Consider the following 19,871-nt stretch of genomic DNA (forward strand, 5'->3'; position numbering starts at 1 on the left):
TATAAAACAACTGAATCAGCTGAGTGTGTCTGCGTCTGGTATCACTTCAGTCACTTTCGGGGACACACACAACCCTTAAGACCAGATGTTTGGGGACAGCTTGTGCAATTGGGGACAAAAGCCGTACCCCTCATTCGTAAAACGCTGATTTTTGGATCAGTGGTTAAAGTTAAGGTCTCCAGGAAATGACCAAGAGTGACGATAGTTTGGTAAGTGTGTGTGCGTGTGTGTGTGTGTGTGTGTGTGTTTGTGTTTGACCCAGTTCTCAAATTAACCGAGAAGTAGCTGCAGATAACATGTCGTTCACAGTTTGCACAAAGAGACACTACTGCACACTTTTTATTTACTTCCTGAAAAATCCTCAATCAAACTGGCCCCAGAAATGTCAGAAAACAGGCCAAAACTGCGCAACGTGTCCTGTTGTAACTACAATACAACACCGAGGTTAAGAGGTGAAAGAAAAGACAGTTTAGCCTGTTGAGCTCAGTTCCTCATCAGCTGAACAGAGGAGAGGGAGGACCCGGCTAGAGCTGACAGGACGCATAGATCACATCCGGGGCTGGTTTATTCTAATAACGAAACGTCCAACCCGGAAAAAAGACGACTCTATCTGTAATCCGATCACACAAACACATAGGCGACAGTGTGGGAGTCTGATGCACGCCGGGGCACGTACATGTACGTGGTTTGTAAAAGTTGTTAAAAAGTTTTTCTGCCATGCGCGTATTTACCAGATTCGGTCTGCTTTCAGCGTCGTAGCGGTGCGGGGCGCTGGCTGTGGCGCACACTGACTCTCCACCACGGGTAAGTCGACAGTGGCACTTTGTCAGTGTGTGTGTGTGTGTGTGTGTGTGTGTGTGTGTGTGTGTGTGTGTGTGTGTGTGTGTGTGCGTGCGTGCGTGCGTGTGTGTGTGTATTCGTGCATGTTCTGTGTGTGTGTGTGTGTGTGTGTGTGTGTGTGTGTGTGTGTGTGTGTGTGTGTGTGTGTGTGTGTGTGTGTGTGTGGTACGGTACAGTAGGTGTGGCAGCCTGTTGAGTCTTTGGATCTGGTGAGTCAGTGCAGGTCATCTGAGCTGAACATGTCTGTCTGTCAGGTGTTGGTGAGTAATTCTGCTTGATCGCATTTAAACTTGGGTTACATTTTCATTGCATGGTCATAATCATGTTATACACACACGCGCCAGATCAAAACGTGTCATTCAGTAGCGTGAAGCTCGTGTCTGAGCTGCTTCTGCTGCTGTGCAGCCCAAATATACCATGAAGGGTTAATTATCATTAGAAAGCAACGAATAAAGTAACTGCCAGAAACAGCTGTTATCTCTCCTTTTGGTGTGTAAAATGTCAAAGTTTTTTTCAATGCTAATCACAATTCTCAAGAGCCCAAGGTGAAATTGCTTTGTTTGTTTTAAAAGAGTCCAAAACTCTAAAATATTTGCAATGACATAAAACTGAGCAGAGCAGCAAACCCTCATATTCAAGAAGCTGAAGGACTAGATGACATGTTCGCTTGGAAAATGGCTATGATTAGTGATTCAACGATTAATATAATAGTTTCTGTTGATGGATTAATTGATTCAGCTCTAACTTAAACTGTCACAATAGTTGCGTAATGCGTTCTTTGGCTCCAGAGGGAACACCCAGGTACTTTTGTTTTGGCATTGAGTCTTAATTATGAGTGAGAAACAGGTGGCATGGAGATAGAAAGAGGAATTTTCCAGGGATGCTGCAGTACATAGTTGCATTCAGTTCCGACCAATTTGTCTCTTCCAAGTCCCTAATGTCATAAAAGTGCATAAGAAAATTGCTTAAATGCCTCTACAACTGACAGCAGCTTGAATCTGATTGTTAACAAAACCAAAAGTTTCTATAAATCTGAGGAGAGGTTGAGTCTGTCCACAAATAAAGCAGATGTGTAAAGGAGTGTAGGTGGGTTTCACTTCACTACCCTGGATGTGGTGAAAAACACACTCGTATCACTGCTGTGATCTATACACTTTGTTCTCACCTCTTCGCACAAACTCTTTTTACATTAGTTGTTATATATGTGTCATGCTGCTGCATTTCAACAACACCATATATCAAATCTTATTGAAATGTGTCTCGGTTTTATTTATTGGTAAAGTTTCATCAAAGATGCCACAACCTCACCGCTATTTCTCCCTGTCACGGTTACACCAGATGTTTTCTGATAACATAATGTGTGTGCGTGGAGTGTGCCAGTCTCAGTGCTGGTATCCGTGTGACCTCTGTGGCCTCATTTTCACTTTTCCATTACACCCTAGTGGTTCTGCTAAAGTCTCTTGAACGGTTTGTGTCTTTGACCTATTTCAGTGCCAACGGAGAAATGCTGCACGGCTGATGCATCAGATGCACAGCCCACTATTATTTCAAAGCAGTTTCAAAATGAAAATTTTCCTTACCGTCATCTTAAAAGTAGTTTCATGGAGGTTCCAACAGCACAGAGAAGATGCATCATGTGTATTTGTTATTTTCTGTTTCTCTTTGGTTTGTTGAGTGACGTGTGTGGATGTTTTCATGGAAATGTTGATATTTTCCATTTAAGGAAGCACAGTCCTGTAAAAAGTGTTGGCAGAGGGGACAGCCATTAAGTCCTGGCTACATATTTTATATGACTGTCACTTACGTTATAATGCTTGTTCTTATAAAAAAATCAGTCACAGATGTGACCTAGTTAGCCATCAATCGCCTTTATGGCCACATAAGTCCTTTCAAGAAATTTAGGTGTAGGAAAAAAAAACCAAAATAATACTTGTAAAATGGAAAATATGCACAAAACATCTGCTTTTATTTAGTAAATCTTGTTCAAGAGTCTCTTGAAGTGGGAGTGGATTTATGTGATCATGTAATGTGCATGAAAATATCACCTCCTCCTCATGTGCTCGTTGAGTGGCTGCAGTCAATTAGCACTGGGTAGTCCTGCAGTAAACCAGCAAGTGAAGAAAAACCCGGAAGGTGAAGAGGAAAAACACTAGGGCAGGAAACAGTTGTTGCAGGTTACTTTTACCAGTTTGATGAGCCGTTAATTCTCTTTCGATTATCTGTGTGCATGAATAAGAAATGACACAGCACCCACCCTTATTAAAAAGGGAGAAAGTTTTACCTTCTGGCAATGGATATCACACCTGAACCACTCAGTCTCACCTATAACCTGGACCTTTGAGGCAGAGAGAGTTGTTACATACTCCCCTTTACCACAAGGACTGACGTCTTGATCCAGTGCCTCTTGGTGCAGACGCTGCAGAGATCCACAAGTTTAAGTTCTGTGGTCAATCTTCTGCTGGCCCCCCTACAGTAGACACAACCCAATACACCTCCTTTGAAGACCCAATGGGAGCCACCTGCAGATCCTTAAATGGTGTGTCTCATCAGCCCGACAGTCCCTCTGATCATTAAACAGCCCCACCTCCTAGATGTACAGAGTTTCTTTAAGAAGTAGATTCTCACAATCAGCGTAGGGGCGGCTGTTCAAGAGGCTGAAGAGGAAAGAGAGTAGAAAACGCACACACACCCACGCACCCTTATACCTGCCAATAAACTGGTGAAAGAAAGTTCTTCCTCCTCTGTATTTGATCAACTTGGCAGCGGCTATCACACTTGAACCACTTACACTCACCTACACATCTGATTGTGTGCAGAATGTGATTTTTATTAAATCACATTGAATCTACAGCGATACTGAAGGAACAGAGTGTCTGCGCTGCTGAATGAGTCTCGATTTTGTTGAGAAATCAGCCAGCCAGTCAGCGGCTCAGTGATTCACATGTATGGCATCATCTTAATGAATACATCTCACCATCTCACTGCCCCCTTCCCCTCCTCTTTTTCCCTTTCCTCCCTCCCTCCATCCCTCTCCTCTCTCTTCTCTGGCCAGTGGAAATGTGCGTGTGTGCAGATCTTGAGTGCAGTCTGTAATTTTTGGCTGTGGTGGAGGGCCTCAGCTCAGCCTCAGGCTTCAGGGTTTGCTGCTCAGCCTCAATCACGTCACATGAAAAACTGCTGAGTGCAAGCGGGTCTCTTTCTTCCTGTATTTGGTGTGTGTGTGTGTGTGTGTGTGTGTGTGTGTGTGTGTGTGTGTGTGTGTGTGTGTGTGTGTGTGTGTGTGTGTGTGTGTGTGTGTGTGTGTGTGTGTGCTTGTGTGTATTTGAACAGTAAATGAAAGATGGTTTATCCTCCACATCTGCCTGTCTCTGCCTTTCTCTCCCTCGGGGTGCTCACTTTACATTTTGCTTCTTGTCCATCTCACTATCTGTCCGTGTGTTAGTGATATGTGATAGCAGCAGCATGCCGTACTTGGACCGGCTGAACCGTGTGTGTGGCTTCCTGGACATCGAGGAGAAGGAGAACAGCTGCCGTTTCCAGAGGCGATACTTCATCCTTGACACGCAGGGAAATGCTCTGCTGTGGTATATGGACAACCCTCAGGTGCGCCACACATACACGCCATGACACGCTTGTACAAACAGCAAGAGGAAGTGAAATGACCAATAGGAGACATGTAACCTTGGACTCTGAGCCAATGACGACTCTGTGTGTTTGTGTTTTTCCTGCAGAACCTGCCCAGTGGAGCAGGCTCTGTTGGCAGCCTCAGACTAACCTACATCTCTAAGGTAAAGTGCTCTTTCTCAACTGTCATTTCCCTCCACTAGAAAAATTGTGACACTAGTTTACACAATGAATGCATAGAGTGCACACAAATAGAATCAGGCAAATATGGTGTATAGATACACTAGATCTCAGTTATCTGAAGTAATAGCTGATGTTCACATGCAGTGTTAAGCCGAAGCAGACTTTGTGAAGTTTTCCAGATGTCAGTGTGCTCGCAGAGCTAACCAGATATAATGACATCTGGCTTCAGTGCACTCTAGTGCTGACAGCTCCTCCCTGGACAATCTGAGTCAAATAGACATCAAAGATAAAAAATGCTCTTCTCTTCTCTTCTCTTCTCTTCTCTTCTCTTCTCTTCTCTTCTCTTCTCTTCTCTTCTCTTCTCTTCTCTTCTCTTCTCTTCTCTTCTCTTCTCTTCTCTTCTCTTCTCTTCTCTTCTCTTCTCCCTCTTTCCTTCTTTGCTCCTTTCTTCTCCCCTTCTCTTCTCCTCTCAGGTGGGTGAAGCTACAGCGAAGCAAAAGCCGAAGACAGAGTTCTGCTTCGGTGAGTTTTGCGGGGGAAACACTGAGTCACTCATATGTAGCAGCCCACAATCACTTTAACTTTATTTACACATATGATAAAAAAGCATTTATTGTGGATGTTCATGGAATTGATTTCTATTTTTGCAGTCATCAACGCAGTTTCCCGGAGGTACTTCCTCCAAGGCAACGATGTGACTGACATGAGAGACTGGGTTTCTGCTCTCAACAGGGCCAGCAAAATCACTGTGAGTGGAACACACATACCTGCACGCTTACAAGGCATCATAAGCACACTCCTCTGAGCGGTGAGGTGGGAAAGGCTAAACTATCAGTCATTGATAAGAGACCTCTTACCACCTGAGCGTAGGAAGTTGCAGTTTGCAGTGGTGCAACTAAACCCTGTCCTGCGCGGTTGCAAATACCCTCTAACACAGTTGGTGAATGAGGAAATTGTGAATATGCAAGAATACAAGAGACAATAGGTCATTGTGGTGGAGGTGTCAAAACACATAAGTGTATGAGAGTATACATTCCACGAACATTCAGGTTGCACACTTGCATAATATTTGTGTGAGTTTAGTGGAATGACCAAGGGGACCTCGTGGTCTGGCGAAATCTATACGTCTCATGACGGTGGATAACAAAGAAAAGCATTTCTCTTATTCGCTCACCTGCAGGCTGACACAGGAAGCAGCGCACCCTCTTTCACTTCCCCTTCAATGGGGAGAGCTTCTTCTCTGCCGCCTTTTCTTAGCTAACTTGGCCTCAATGAAATCTTGTGTGAAAATACTTCTTAAAGCAGATTGGACCTTAATGTAAATGCAGGAATAAAAGTGACACACGCTGACAAATTAATTTAAGGTGATTATTTCCAAAAGATAGAAGTCATCTTATATTCCTATGATTTGATTTTCTTTTTAATAGAGATTGAAAAGTTCATATATTTGTTGTACACTTAGCAATTTATTTATATTCTTTATTGGACCTGTGTCAATGAGGATGCAGACAGAAAATATGGGGCATGCAAGAGCAGTTCAACATGAAGCAAACGTCTCCAGACATAATCAAGCTCGAGAAGTTGCAGTTATTTGGTATTTATTTTTAGTATTTGATTTATTCCAGATATTGACATTTTCTTTTGCTAGTTGCTATTCTTTATCATTTTTTGTTGTATTAAGAATTTGGCAACACAATCAGGTTTATGTGGAGGAAAATTGACTATGTGTATATCTTAATTTCCGATGACATGTTTCTCTTGTTTCCACTTACTGTAAATGATTCTGGACTAAAAAGTTTGTCAAACGAATGTAATGTACATTCATTTAGTAGGCAGACAGATGTAGGACCAGCAGGCACTTGAGAGGACCTACGTATTTTTAACCATGGTTACCTTGGCAACAACTACTCTTCCCGAGGTCTATATAATTGTATTAGTAATTAATACAGTTACATTGTCACCATTTACATCCAACAGCATTATATTACATCAAAATCAAACATTTACAACACATTAAATAGAACATCTGATAGTAAATCATTAAAACTGGGGCTATTATGACTAATTTAAAACGATTATTTACTCTTAATAGACTACACCATAACCTCATGTTCACTGCTTTGGGTCAAGTGCCTTGAATACTGGATGGTTTTATCCAGAACATCTCACCGTTGTTTTGTTCCTGCATGGGTGACTCTCAGTGGGAGTTCAGAGCTGACAGTTAGTAACAAACTTTACCCATTGAGTGTGTTTGTCGGTGTTGTTAATGTCATCCCACCTGTTGCTGTGCTGACAGGTTCCTAAACCTGGCGCTGCGCCACCAAGGTCCGATGTGACCGCTGTAATCAGTGACACTCAGGGAGGGAAGAGGCAGCAGGCCTACAAGACGGAGATAATTGGCGGCGTGGTGGTCCACACTCCCATTCAGGTAAAGCACAGGTAGCCAAAAACCACATGGTAATGTTAACATTGGTAACACGGATGATGCCATCTGTTTGTGACATTTCTTTTCAGAAACATGAGTACAAGCAAATGTACAAAGAAGTAAAGAGTACAAAGAGTACAGTCTGCCCACAGTCTCTAAAGACACTGAAATACTTTGATAGTGGTTGTTATGATAACAAAGATGGTTATGATGAAATATTTCAGATTGAAGGCGAGGAAACGGAGGGGAGAGAGAAGAAGGGTAATAGGCCAGGCATGCTGAGGTGTGGCTACTGTGTCAAACAGGGAAATGTAGTAAGTACTCAGCAGCTACTTCTATATCAATAACTCCATGTGGGAATCAAAAAGCTTCTCAAGGAAACTGTAATATGGTGTTTGTTTCAGAGGAAGAGCTGGAAGAGGCGGTTTTTCACCCTGGATGACAACGCAGTCAGTTACTACAAGTCTGAGATGGTGAGGAGCAAGACTCTGTCTCTTGTCGATGCTTTTGGGTGACTGAGCTCTTTGTCTGCTTGTGTCTGAACTGTGCTTATTTGTGCACCAGGATAAGGATCCTCTCCGAGCTATTCCACTGAGGGACATTCAGAAGGTCCATGAATGTCTCGTCAAGTCAGGGTGAGTTGATGTGAATCACTGAGTGAAACCCTCCCACCATTTTGTTTCCTTTTCCTTTTGAAATGAATATGAACATTATTTAGGTATGACCAGATACAGCTCTACAGATACGAACACTATCCATATTTTAGCATTGTAAAAAAAAAAAGCTAAAAACACAGAGGTGTTTGGTACCAGAGTTTGGTATTCAGACGTTTGGTGTGGTTTATCCTAGAGATCTTTTCATCAGTTTTCACCACATTTGTTTTTCAGTGCAGAATAAGACATGACGGATGTTCCACAGGTGTTATTTTCATGCCTCTGGCACTGGCGACAGCTGTGTCCGTAGGCATTATGTTTTCGGGTTGTCTGCCCATCTGTATCGTCCCATTTCTTCAAATTTGGCACAAACGTCCACTTGGACTCAAGGAAGAACTGATTAGATTTTGGAGGTGAAAAGTCAAAGGTTAAAACAAAACAAGACATGTTTTTGGCCATATCTCAAGAATTCAGACACTAATTATGACAAAGTTTCACAGTCTCTAAGTGAAGACAACATGATTTTCACCGGAAATGATTCACTGGAACCATACATGTCAATACAATGATAACTTCCATTTCGCCAAAAAAAAATTTTCACTACAAATGTTACAAGTCTGGACAGACATGGATGTAAACTTTAACTTGATTGGTTGGCAGAGACATACATAACTACGAGGTGGTATTTGTAGTTACCTCATGAGACAAGCCATTAGATATTGGTGACTCACAACTTATGCGACTTCACATTTAGACTGGCAATTGATGAGCTGATGTTTGGGACTGTCTTAAAATTGCATGAAAAATGGATAATTTGTTTTCTATAGACAATAGACAAAGACTTTATTTTCATCCGACCACCTCCTATTGCATGCCTTTAAAAACATGTAACATGGCCCAATGAGCTATAAGGGTCTGTTTATGTCAAAAGCTTTCTCATTTATTATTATAGACACAATTTTGCATTCATCTGGTTATACACATAACTTCCAGTTTAATGTCATGTCCCTGTCCCATAAGGTAAAAATAACACCTGTTGAACATCCGTCAAGTCTCGTCCTGCATGACTCAATGCAATCAATCTTTTATTTTCCCACTGTTAAAACCTCACTCCTGTCCTATTTCTATGATTAATTTCCTCCCAGACCATTACAGTATCAGTAACACAGATTTTATGCATAATCAATTTAGACTTCAATTTTGGGTTTTCTTTCATGGCGGAGTTCAAATACAATAAAAAATAGAATGAAAACACATTTATTCTAGTAAGATGCTGGCTTGCAAACAGAAAAAAAGTGAAAAAGACATACACTAGTAACTGAATTTATTTAACAGATGAATATTAAGAATTCGGCACACTGCCTTTCTCAGAGTAAAAGTCAACCAACTGACATTTATGTCAACTGGGACTGATGCTACAAATCAGCGCAATCAACATTAGTGGCCAATCTAGAGGAAGCCCGAAGCCAAACCACATAAATAACGAAACCAGCACAAACCAGAAAAAACATTTTCCAAAGATATAGAAAATGAAACAATCTCACAGTCAGATCAGAAAAAGAATACACAATATGAAGTAAAAAATATTTTTCAAATACAAATCATGCCTTATTATCAGATTCATTTGGTACATTGTTAAAATATTTTTGTTGTTTTTTATTTAGTGAACTGCTTAACTTGTACAGACACTAAGAGTATTAATAACAATAGAAAACAAATGAACACAGAAACATATAGAAATATACAGATGGATAGTTTTTTAACATCTTTAATAGCGCTTTAGTCGCTGCATGTTGCAGCAGGATAATATTCTACATTGTGTGTCCATCAGAGATCTCCTGTTGAGAGACAACCTATTTGAGATCATCACCAGCTCCCGAACCTTCTACATTCAGGTAAAATCTATTTTCTCCTCTCACACCACCCAGTCACAAGCTTTTTCACACATTTCACGTTTTCTTCACACTTCTTAAAACCTTCACTGATGTTTTGCAGCATGAACACGTGAGTGAGAACGATGAAGAACGAAAGTTATTTTGTTTAATGAATATATTCCCAGGTGTTTCTGTCCTGATGTTTTGTTTTCTTTAAATGCTCTGCTGCTGAAGTGTGGCACTGACTCTTTTTTTAGGAGCATGAAAAGTTTGTTTTTGTGAAACGGGCACAGCCATCTGTTACCATAACAACAATAACATCCTGTTCCTCCCCCATGGGAGGACAGCTGACGGAGACGGCAGGGGTCTGATCAGATGTGGGAAGTGCTGAGGGAGAGAAACAGAGACAACAAGCACGAGCACTTTTATTTCTGTCTTTGCAAAAAAAAAAGGAAGCATGACAAATATTTAGTAAACCGAAAAAAACACAAGAACACAACAGAGATCCTTGTCATGGTGGAAGTGAGGACACCAAAATAACAATAAACTTAAAGTAATATTTCAAGTACAAATCAAAATTAGAACCTCAATTGATACCAATGTTGGAGAGTTTAAAAAATAAATAACGATATATCTGCTGATATTGATTTCAATCATAATATTGTAACGTTGCGGGGTAGCTAGGTGGGTAGAGGAAGGACGACGAAGAGGCAGAGTTGCAGTTGCCAGCTCAACAGAGCCCAGATTTATTACTTGGCCGTAGCAACAGCTAACCCGAGGTTGAGGTGTCACCGGAAAACAACAAAACAGCCTGTCTCCTCCTGAACTTCTGCTCATTCCCTCTATATCCCGTTCCCGCTTCCCTTCCAACCCTGTCTGACGTGAACTGTCGTAACATCCCTTACCCCCTCCCCACAAGTTATCAACAAATACCCCTACGGTGGACACCTCCCTCAATAGAAATATTGTACTCAACACACATAATAACCATTACTATATACCCAGCGTTACACTGCCCCCCCCCCCCCCCCTTTCTAAATCTCCTCGTCCCGAGGAGTCAACTTTCAGTCCAAATAACGCTGGGGAACTCTACGCTGTCTTTTGGGCCGAGGGGTCCTCCTCACCCCGCCCTCCCCAAAATCCTGTGTGGGGATAACTGCTCCAAGCGGTGTGACCTGAACGTCCATCTGCTGTTGGGCCGCCAAACGCAGTGGACCCCTTGAAAGGTGCTGTGGGGATGGAGCCCCCTCTGCCTGATGTGTATGCACAACCATAGGAGACCGGGGATCCTGTCTGTGGTTTGGTTGGTTCAATCCTCGGTATGGTGCCAGGCGGTCGCGGTGTATCACCACCACTCGGCCCCGTCCTGTCAGTCTCACCCTATAAACTACCTCCCCCACTCGTTCCAACACCCGGCAAGGCCCAACCCAATTACTCTGCAGTTTAGGTGACTTCCCCTTGGTCCGCTTTGGTGCATAGACCCACACTAAGTCCTCTGCCTTGAAGTGAGTGATTATTATATACCCAGCGTTACAATATAAACAAACTTCCTGACTTCCCCTGCCTGTCTGTAGCATTTCGAGCCCAGTGGTTCCTGCTGAAGACGTACACCATGAATATATGCTTTAATAAAGCTCAGTAATTTCCTAAAACAGCTGGGCACTGTATCTTTGGCAAATGTTACTCAAACAGGAGGAAACAGTAGATTTGTTGGGGACTATTTTCAGCTGCGGATTTGTTTGCTACCAAATATCTCCGGCAGCGGGATGATGCGTGTAGGACTGATTCAGAATAAACTCAAGTGCATATGTTCATTGTAATGAAACAACATGTTCACAGTTCAGCGGTGTGGATCATTGGTTTTAACATTGTTTTTAATGGTTTTTGAACAACACTGGAGCTCTGTGGCTCAGAGGAGTAAACTACACAGGTTACACAGACAATACTTGTTAGCAGGATCAATTAACTGTTGATTTCTGTCTTTTCATTTATTCAGATATATTGATACTAGGGCTGGGCAATATATTGATATTATATTTATATCATGATATGAGACTAGATATCGTCTTAGATTTAGGATATAGTAATATTGTGATATGGCATACGTGTTGTCTTTCCTTGTTTTAAAGGCTGCATTACAGTAAAGTGTAATTTTCTTAACTTACCAGACTGTTCTAGCTGTTCTATTTACTTTTACCCAGATAGTCATTATATCCACATTACTCATGATTATTTATCAAAACCATTTAGTGAAAGATAACACTTTATTGATTGAAGGAGGAATATATGGTGTCCCAGCAAAGGAAAAAAGAAAGAGTACATGATAATAATAAGCTAAAATAAGAAAGTACTCATAGTAGCCATCAATGGTAAAAAGAGTGAATATCAGAAGACAGCAAGGATAAAGTGCATGGCAGTATGCAGTAGTAAACAAAAGCTGTACACCAATAAAGTATCTCATCTATCTTATCTTATGAAGCACCAATATTTATCCCTACAATATTTCCGCAGTATAGATTTTTAGGTAATATTGTGATATTTGATTTTGTCCATGTCACCCAGCCCCAGTTGACACTAAGAAAAACACAGAATTAGGAGATGAAAATGTGATAGAACACAACAGGAAAAATCAGTACAGTAGCTTAATAATTGCTGTGCAAATGGCTGCAGTCATGCTGCTCTGCAAGTCTTTATCTTTTGTCAACTTTTCTCTGCAGACAGACTCTCCAGAGGAGATGCATGGCTGGATCAGGGACATTGAGACGAAAATTCAGGATTTCAGAGGTCCTCCTAAGGTAACTCTGTCGTCTCTCGCCTTGACACCAACAACAGAGACTTCTACATTATCTTGGGCCCTGCTGGCTATTGTGTTGTTGAATGAGAGGTTAAAACTGTTATGATTATGATCCATACTGATGCCATTCTTATCTCTGCCGTTGCAGGGTTTCTCATTTAAACGAGCGTCTTCTCTCTATCGAAGTCACAATGCCTCTTCTGCGTCACGTGGTCCACAAGGCGAAGACCGGCGTCCTCCACTGATCAAATCCTGTTCTGTGGCACCGGGCTGGCAGCCGTGGACGCCTGTGCCCCCCGGTGAGCCCTCCATCATGGATGTAGAGGATGAAGACAACAGCGTTTTCAACTCTGTTCCCACCTTGCCTTCTCTCTCCTCCTCTTCCACCTCTTCCTCCACTTCCTCCTCCTCCAACTCCCTCTCCACCCCGACCCCTTGCCCCAGTGGGCCTCCTACAGCCTCAACCAGTGGACTGGGCATCCTCACGGCATCAGGAGATGTGGCGAGTGGGCGTCGGCGGCACCGCTCGCAGCCTCAGCCTCACACAGGCTGTAGCTTCCCCTTCAGCCTGGATGACGACAGCATCCGCACCACAGATGTCTAGGTTTAATGAAGTCAGTCCAGACTCCTGTGTGGACAAAAGTTGGTACCTGCTTTAAAATGAATGTGACTGGTAATGATAGTATTCCCTGCTAATGAAGTGACACTGTGACCATCTGCCTCAATGCAAGGATCTGGCATTTGGGGCCCCCTGCTGCTCATGTAGCTGCATTGCAAACGAAGAATCTGATAGCTGGAAGGGGACCAAGAAGTGCAGTGTTGGTTGTTCACAGAACTGTGAAAAAGGATGATGGAGTGTTTTTTTTTTGTGCAACTTCCTCTGAAAACTTGAATAATCTTGTCGTTAATTGTTGCAGATTTGCAAATTATGGCACATGCTTTCAGTCTGTCGCACTTAACTCCCTAATGTAATCAAAAAAACCCTGCTAGAAGTATTCACAGACAAGTATATAATGTTTATTTTACGTCTTAAGCTCATGAAAAAATGTTTAGCTTCTTTTGAGGCCAGCAGTGTTTTACCCTCTCTTCCTAAGGCACACATAATGTGAAAGTGTGACATCAACTGAACTTCATTAACGTTTAACAAGCATTTCACTACCGCATTGTAATCAGGAGGAAAGTATTGTGTAGGTCTTATTAAAAAAAGGTACACACACTCACTGTAGTGAGTAGTCGGTACAGACAGAGAAGATAGAGTCAGCAGCAGCTTTTATGTGTTGGATAGTTAGTGGCTTAAAGATCAATCATCAGTAAAAATGTTGACTGCTCTCTTAGCTTGTAACAGGGTACCATAATAATACAGTGGTGTGTTCATGGTACTTGTAGTAGAATGTACTGCAAACATCAAAGTACAGCTGATCAGCTGGTTGACAGGTTTGTAAATGTGATTTTTCTTGTTGCAGCATTATGTGGGGGAAATGTGCCACTACTTCTGGTAATTATTTTTAATTCTGCACTTTTTCTCATTTTTACTTGTTTTTTGTTTTTTTACATGCTTCACAGCTTTCAGAGCAGCTTCCTCTGAGATGCCTCAGATAGCTTGTGTTGTTACACCAGTAGTCCCTTCTCAGGTTCACCTCAAGACTTCATTGATGTGGTACCATGTTCCATTCCGGTTTCCGTTTTCTGAAGTGGTGTGCAATCATCTGCCAGCGCATACTGTCAATTTTCTTCCTTGTACATTAAATGATGCTTTTTATTTGCCTTGTTTGGATTATTTTGGGTAAACTCAAAAGTTCACAGCTTGTTTTAGTCATTACTCTTCTGCCATCTAGTGGCTTGTGGGTGCATCCCGATTTTACAAGTTTTATAAATTACGTTTTGATAGAATTGTTGGCTTTCAGACTTATAGTGTGAAAGTTTTATAGACTTAAAAGTTTTTATGTTTTCACTCTAAAGGGCAAAAATGACCAACTGTGAGGCATGCAGAAGGTCAACGGATTTGCCCTTTAACACTGTCACCAAACACAAGCATGCACATACATGCCCATCTTGTGCCCAGAGGTTGTGATAAGTGAAGTGTTTCACACATCCAGTGTAAAAGGTCCATTAGGTAAAACGCCTCAGACTCTGTCCTGACCTCTGTCCACTTCGCTGTGTGCAGCTGTGTGGCTGCAGGTCCGGCGAGAGTAAAATGTCTCCACAGAACAGTTTAAATTGTGTCGGTATGTAAAAAGGCCCTGAGTGCCTGTGAAATGTCAGCTGTGTTGAAATTAGTTTTCAGTCTGTTAACGACAGAGCTCCTCTAGGTACTGAGAGAAATCCAAGCAGAAACATGGGGCTGGATCAGTTTGTATGAAGAGAGCAGCAGTCATGAAAATGTGGGTATGTTAAATTAAGAAGAGAACACACAATGAACCGAACAGGAGATGAACTTGTGAGGAACAACATCCCTATGAAACAAACCCCACATGTCATACTTTTCTACAGATAAAAAACCCCCCACTAATTTGCAAAGCTTTGTTACACTTTCTCTCTTTTTGTAACTTTTGTGGCTGAAAAACAATAAAGCCATAAAAAATAAATAAAATAAGGAAAAACACAATAAGCCTTCGAGGTTAATTTCTTGTCTGTGTGTGTCTGCACAAACATAACATAAAGGTCACGTCGCACTCAGTTTGACGCCTGTGAGTGACAGGCATCTCTGAGGGCAGACAGACACACTGCTCCCCTAAATGTTAATGTTCCCACATGAATGACTCTGCACCCACTGCACCAGACTGCTCTCTCTCTCTCTCTCTCTCTCTCTCTTCTCTCTCTCTCTCTCTCTCTCTCTCTCTCTCTCTCTCTCTCTCTCTCTCTCTCTCTCTCTCTCTCTCTCTCTCTCTCTCTCTCTCTGCATGTTCCGATGTCATTACACTCTGATGATTTACGCTCTGGAGCTCTGCAGCCAGATGCTTTATTCCTTGTACACTAGATTAGTAAGCAATGTTATGTGTGTATGATGAAGAGAGTGACGTAGAGTGTGTTTTGTCTGTTTCATTTGGAGTTTGTCACATTGATTTCTTTGCTCTGTTCATCTGTTATTTCCCTGTTTGCAGAAGCTGTTTGCAGAAGAAACCCACTAGAGGGAGCTACAAGACACCACACTTTATTCACCACACCATGTAGCAACTTAATATGAGAAACATGCCTGCAGCTGAAGGTGCATTGAGCTCATTAAGTAGTCTTCCTCTTACAGACACTCACTTTAAAACCAAATAAAACCATTTACATCCAACTTCAATATCAGAGCATTACAATATTGAAAGCTGCTAAACAATAACAAAAATATTTTCCGTTATTTGTGCTTCACATTTTTGCAGTATTGTGTATCTACATCTACTGTATGTCAATTTATAAGTAAAGTTCCAAACATTAAAAACATTTACGGGTAAAAGCCTTTGCATACATTAGGCCAAAAATTACAGACATGTGCACTTAGTGAGTGAAAAAACAAGAGGTTTAGTTATTGAGGTTATATGTTTTAAAGCCTACTAATTATATGACTTCCAGTTATGTCACATATTCAGTAACCTTAAAATTTGATTGTCAGTTGTGGCACAATTATGCAATTTTGTTGTAAAATCTAATGCCAGCACAAGAAATAGATAATACAGCTAAAGACATTATGTGAAAAGGAATTTAGTTTTCCTCTAATGACTCTAATTTTTATCTTCACAATTTTTCAAGTCTGTGTTAAAACAACAGCCAGGTGCTCGCTGTAATGGTTCATCCTGTTCATACTGACCATTAAAGATCCCTTCAAATGTACCTACAATGTAAGTGAATTTGACCTTTCATATTAATGAGACGTTTTGTAAAATTGTGTATTCTTGCATTGAATGAATCATTTGCTAATTATAAAACAGATTAGGTTCATTAACAGCCTCATTAGCTTGAGAGGATGTTTGATGTATTATGATGATCGGCTGCTTCTTTCCAGAGGATTAATGAAAAATGCTTAAACATTTCTCTTCATAATGGGACAATAAGGAGAATAAAATTCTGATATTTGAGACAGATGAAATGGTTTTTGCTTTTGGGTCGAACAGAGCTTTTAAATCCACTGTCCTCATTTGGACCAAATCTGAATTTAAAAAGTTTACCTGAAGGTAATGAGGCTTCGGCCATCTTCCACAGTCTGGACGTACAGTGCTTGATTTGACTAATTTGGCCAGCTGAAGCTTCATGTGGCTTCTAGTAAACTTTTTTTTAAAAAACTCTTTAACACACCTGATTCTTTTAAGGACAGACTTTGAAAAATGTGAACTTATTCTTTAAGAACTGTGATCTGAGCTGTGACTGAGTCACTTTTGCATGAGAACCATTTCTGGAGATGCTGTGACTGTAAACATTTGATCGGTGGAATAACATACATGAAACTCATCATTTAAGCTGATATCTCATTTGAATTTCAAAATGATATGGATCTTTTCTTTTTTTAGAGGTTTGAGGTTTTTAGAGGTCTCTCACCTCTAATATGTCACATATGAACTTCTTCATGTGCCACTAAACCACTAAGTGAAAGTTTTGCAACAAGTGAGATTTTCTACACAGTCTTTAAAGAGGAGCCTAACATTTAACTAAGCCTGTGGAGAGCAGAGTCATGTGTACGTGAAACATGTGTAATATGAAGTCACATTAATGTGGAGCAGGTTTTACTTCATCTGGACTCGGAGGCCCCGTCTGGACTGCTGCCAAACCCCCACCCTCTGCTGTTCCCACATCAGACCACCTTACAAACTGGAGGTGGAGGGGGGGGGGGGGGGGGGGGGGGGGGGTTGGAATGTATTTTGCCCTGTGTGATGTGATTGTTTGCAGAGAAATGGGTTGACCTTGCCCTCTAACGCCACACACACACACATACGCACACACACGCCGCTCTGGCCGAGCTGAAGGTGTGTGAGACAGACCTGCTGAGTGCAGGAGGTCTGGGACCCCTTCACCACTTCCTCCAGACAGAGAACAGAGGATCCAGTCAGCTGAAGCCAGGATGGGACAATAATGAGCAGTCCAGCCGCCACCAGTACCTCCTCATTTCAGGTATTATTGAAAGCTTCGCCTCTCACTTTTCTTCTGCCTCACAGGCCGGACAGCTGCGGGTCCGAGCATGAGAAGGGTTTCAGTCCAGGAAAAGCAGCATTCAGTCTGAAAATGACAGTCAATATCTGAAGATTTAGGTGATTGCATCATGATCACTTTGCAGCTTGAAAGTGCATTAGGCTTCATGCCAAACATCAGAAAGTCAAAGTGTGGAGTTAGAAAGATGATTTTTTTTTTTTTGGGGGGGGGGGGGGGGGGTTTGTTTGGAGAAGCTATTTTTCAAATATATTCAAAGAAATTTGAATTTGGAGTAATGTTATAGCTTTAGTTCTTTAGTTTAAATTACCATTTTTAGATCATTTTACACCTGCTGATTGATTTACTTTTATTCTATTTTTGAAAATTTATGTTTGTTGGACCTTTGAATTGGTGAATTTTTTGCCTTTTTATTTATTTATTTATTTTATTACATGTATTGTTTGTGTGTGTCTGTGTGAGTTTAATCTTGCTATGTGAAACACTGTGGGCTGCATCATTGTATGAAAGGAGTTATATTAATAAAGTTGAGTTGAGAAATTAAATATGTAATGAAACATTAATATTAAAACATTTATTTATAGTACAATTAAGACTTTAAAACGTTTTAATATATATTTTAATTTCAATAAATGTTTCCTTAATTATTAAAACTATGATCTAGATGTTTTTCCCTCTATACTGAACTTTTATTTTTATTTATTTATTTTACATATTTTAGTGTATTTTGTTGTTATTGAGCAAAAAGGACGAAAATAGACCATCTTTGTAAAGGTGTCTTCTGCACAAATTATGAAATGGGAAAGTGAGAAAGTATAACATCAAATAAAAAAGGAGGGACGTGTCGATAAAAATCTATTATTTTTCGTTTTTGATTCCCAGATTTAAACTTTTTGCAACAAAGAGGTCGAAAACTAATTACACTGATTGTTTACTTTCGTCATATAATAAACTGCAATGAAGGTAGTGTATAGACCTTCTCTAAATTGAATTGTTTTTGAAATTGTGTGGACATATTTCTCAGGAACACACAACAAAAACGTCTCTGTAACTTTGTTTTATAATAATGTAAATGAACGGACTGCAGCGTCCACAGCTGCTTAATAAAGGCCAAATGAACAGAAGAGTGATGAGAAAAGGCAGCATGGTCACTTATATTTTAATAATAATAATTTTGTTTTTACATAAATCCTTATACATGCAACTCTGTTTTATTTTCTTCTGAATGCTCTAACGAGTGGAAATACATTTGCTCTGCCCGGGAGAGATGAATCATCTAATATATTAATAATTACTTTTAAAGAACATTTTGGAGTTTAAAAATAAATTTAAAAAATACTTTTGAGCAGTAAAAGGCAATCAAACTTGCTGGTCGGGATTTTTCTTTAGGCAGCTTTTTTATAATTACGTTCACAAAGAAGTCTTTTTTCACATAATAAATAGCTGATATTCATGTAAGTATTTCGAAGTGAAGAGTCTGTTTGATTTCGTTTAACGGGAAACTCAAATCACTCAACTCTGGACTGACTCAAAACCCATCTGTACACAAATATAAATAATTAATATGTAAGGTTATTTTGGGGAAACTGCCAGCAAAACACATAAATACGTCCCGCTGCTCTGATCGACTTTATTAAAATAACATAAGTTCTATTCTTACTGAATTGTTCTTTTTTTAAAATAACTTACGACACTTAATAATGTAAATATTTTCAAATTGTATATTCAATACAGTTGCAACTTCAGTTTTTTATCTAGCCTATAATCAAATTCATTATATCAATAATCAATATGCCTCAGTATTTTCAACAGTGGGCTATTTCAGAACATCTACTCCGGCCATGTGTCTCCACAAAAGCTGTTATAATAGAAATATAGTCAACAGCGCAGGCATTTTACACTCAAAATTACGCAGAGAATGGCCACTAATGCGTAAATCTCTCCAAACAGAAGCTGAACCAACTCACTGCGGTCAGGCTGAGAAACGTAAAAAGGCTCGGTAAACGTGGGATCCTGCATGTTGATCTACATTCAACCCTTCAACTTTCCACTCTGGATGCTTCCGGTTATCAGGATCTACAGTAATCCAGTCAAATTAATGCGCGCTGCCCGAATCTATAATCTACTATATGAGTGTCCGTCATGTGAGATTAGGCCTATGGCTTTGTATGCTTTAAGAAAAAAACACACCAAATCCACCTCATGGTTGAGTGTATCAGTGTTGCTGCGTTACTTTTGCGTAAAGGACATTTCCATGAATTGATAGCCTGCTATTAAAATGTCAGTGCAGTGACAATAAACTCTGTCATCCGTTAACAGCCATCCTCGTTGACTATGTGGGGTTGGAGATGAATTTC

The 19,871-nt window shown here is 40.6% G+C and overlaps 1 protein-coding gene across 2 annotated transcripts; it reads left to right on the forward strand.

Moving 5' to 3' along the window:
- The first annotated feature begins 589 nt into the window (after positions 1-589).
- Positions 590-14,155, forward strand: plekha2 (pleckstrin homology domain containing A2). Of its 2 annotated transcripts, none has more exons than XM_062417712.1 (12): positions 590-804; positions 4,283-4,443; positions 4,572-4,628; positions 5,121-5,169; positions 5,298-5,395; positions 6,944-7,075; positions 7,297-7,386; positions 7,477-7,545; positions 7,637-7,707; positions 9,557-9,620; positions 12,317-12,394; positions 12,542-14,155. In XM_062417712.1, exons 2-12 carry the CDS (start codon positions 4,303-4,305, stop codon positions 12,995-12,997), a joined length of 1,305 nt encoding a protein of 434 aa, XP_062273696.1. In that variant the 5' UTR covers positions 590-804; positions 4,283-4,302; the 3' UTR covers positions 12,998-14,155. The 2 variants fall into 2 exon arrangements, with proteins under 2 accessions (XP_062273696.1, XP_062273697.1); XM_062417713.1 differs by lacking the exon at positions 590-804 and adding an exon at positions 976-1,100.
- The last annotated feature ends 5,716 nt before the right edge of the window (positions 14,156-19,871 follow it).

This window comes from Scomber scombrus, chromosome 4, assembly GCF_963691925.1.
Source record: "Scomber scombrus chromosome 4, fScoSco1.1, whole genome shotgun sequence".
In the NCBI taxonomy this organism is placed as follows: domain Eukaryota; kingdom Metazoa; phylum Chordata; class Actinopteri; order Scombriformes; family Scombridae; genus Scomber; species Scomber scombrus.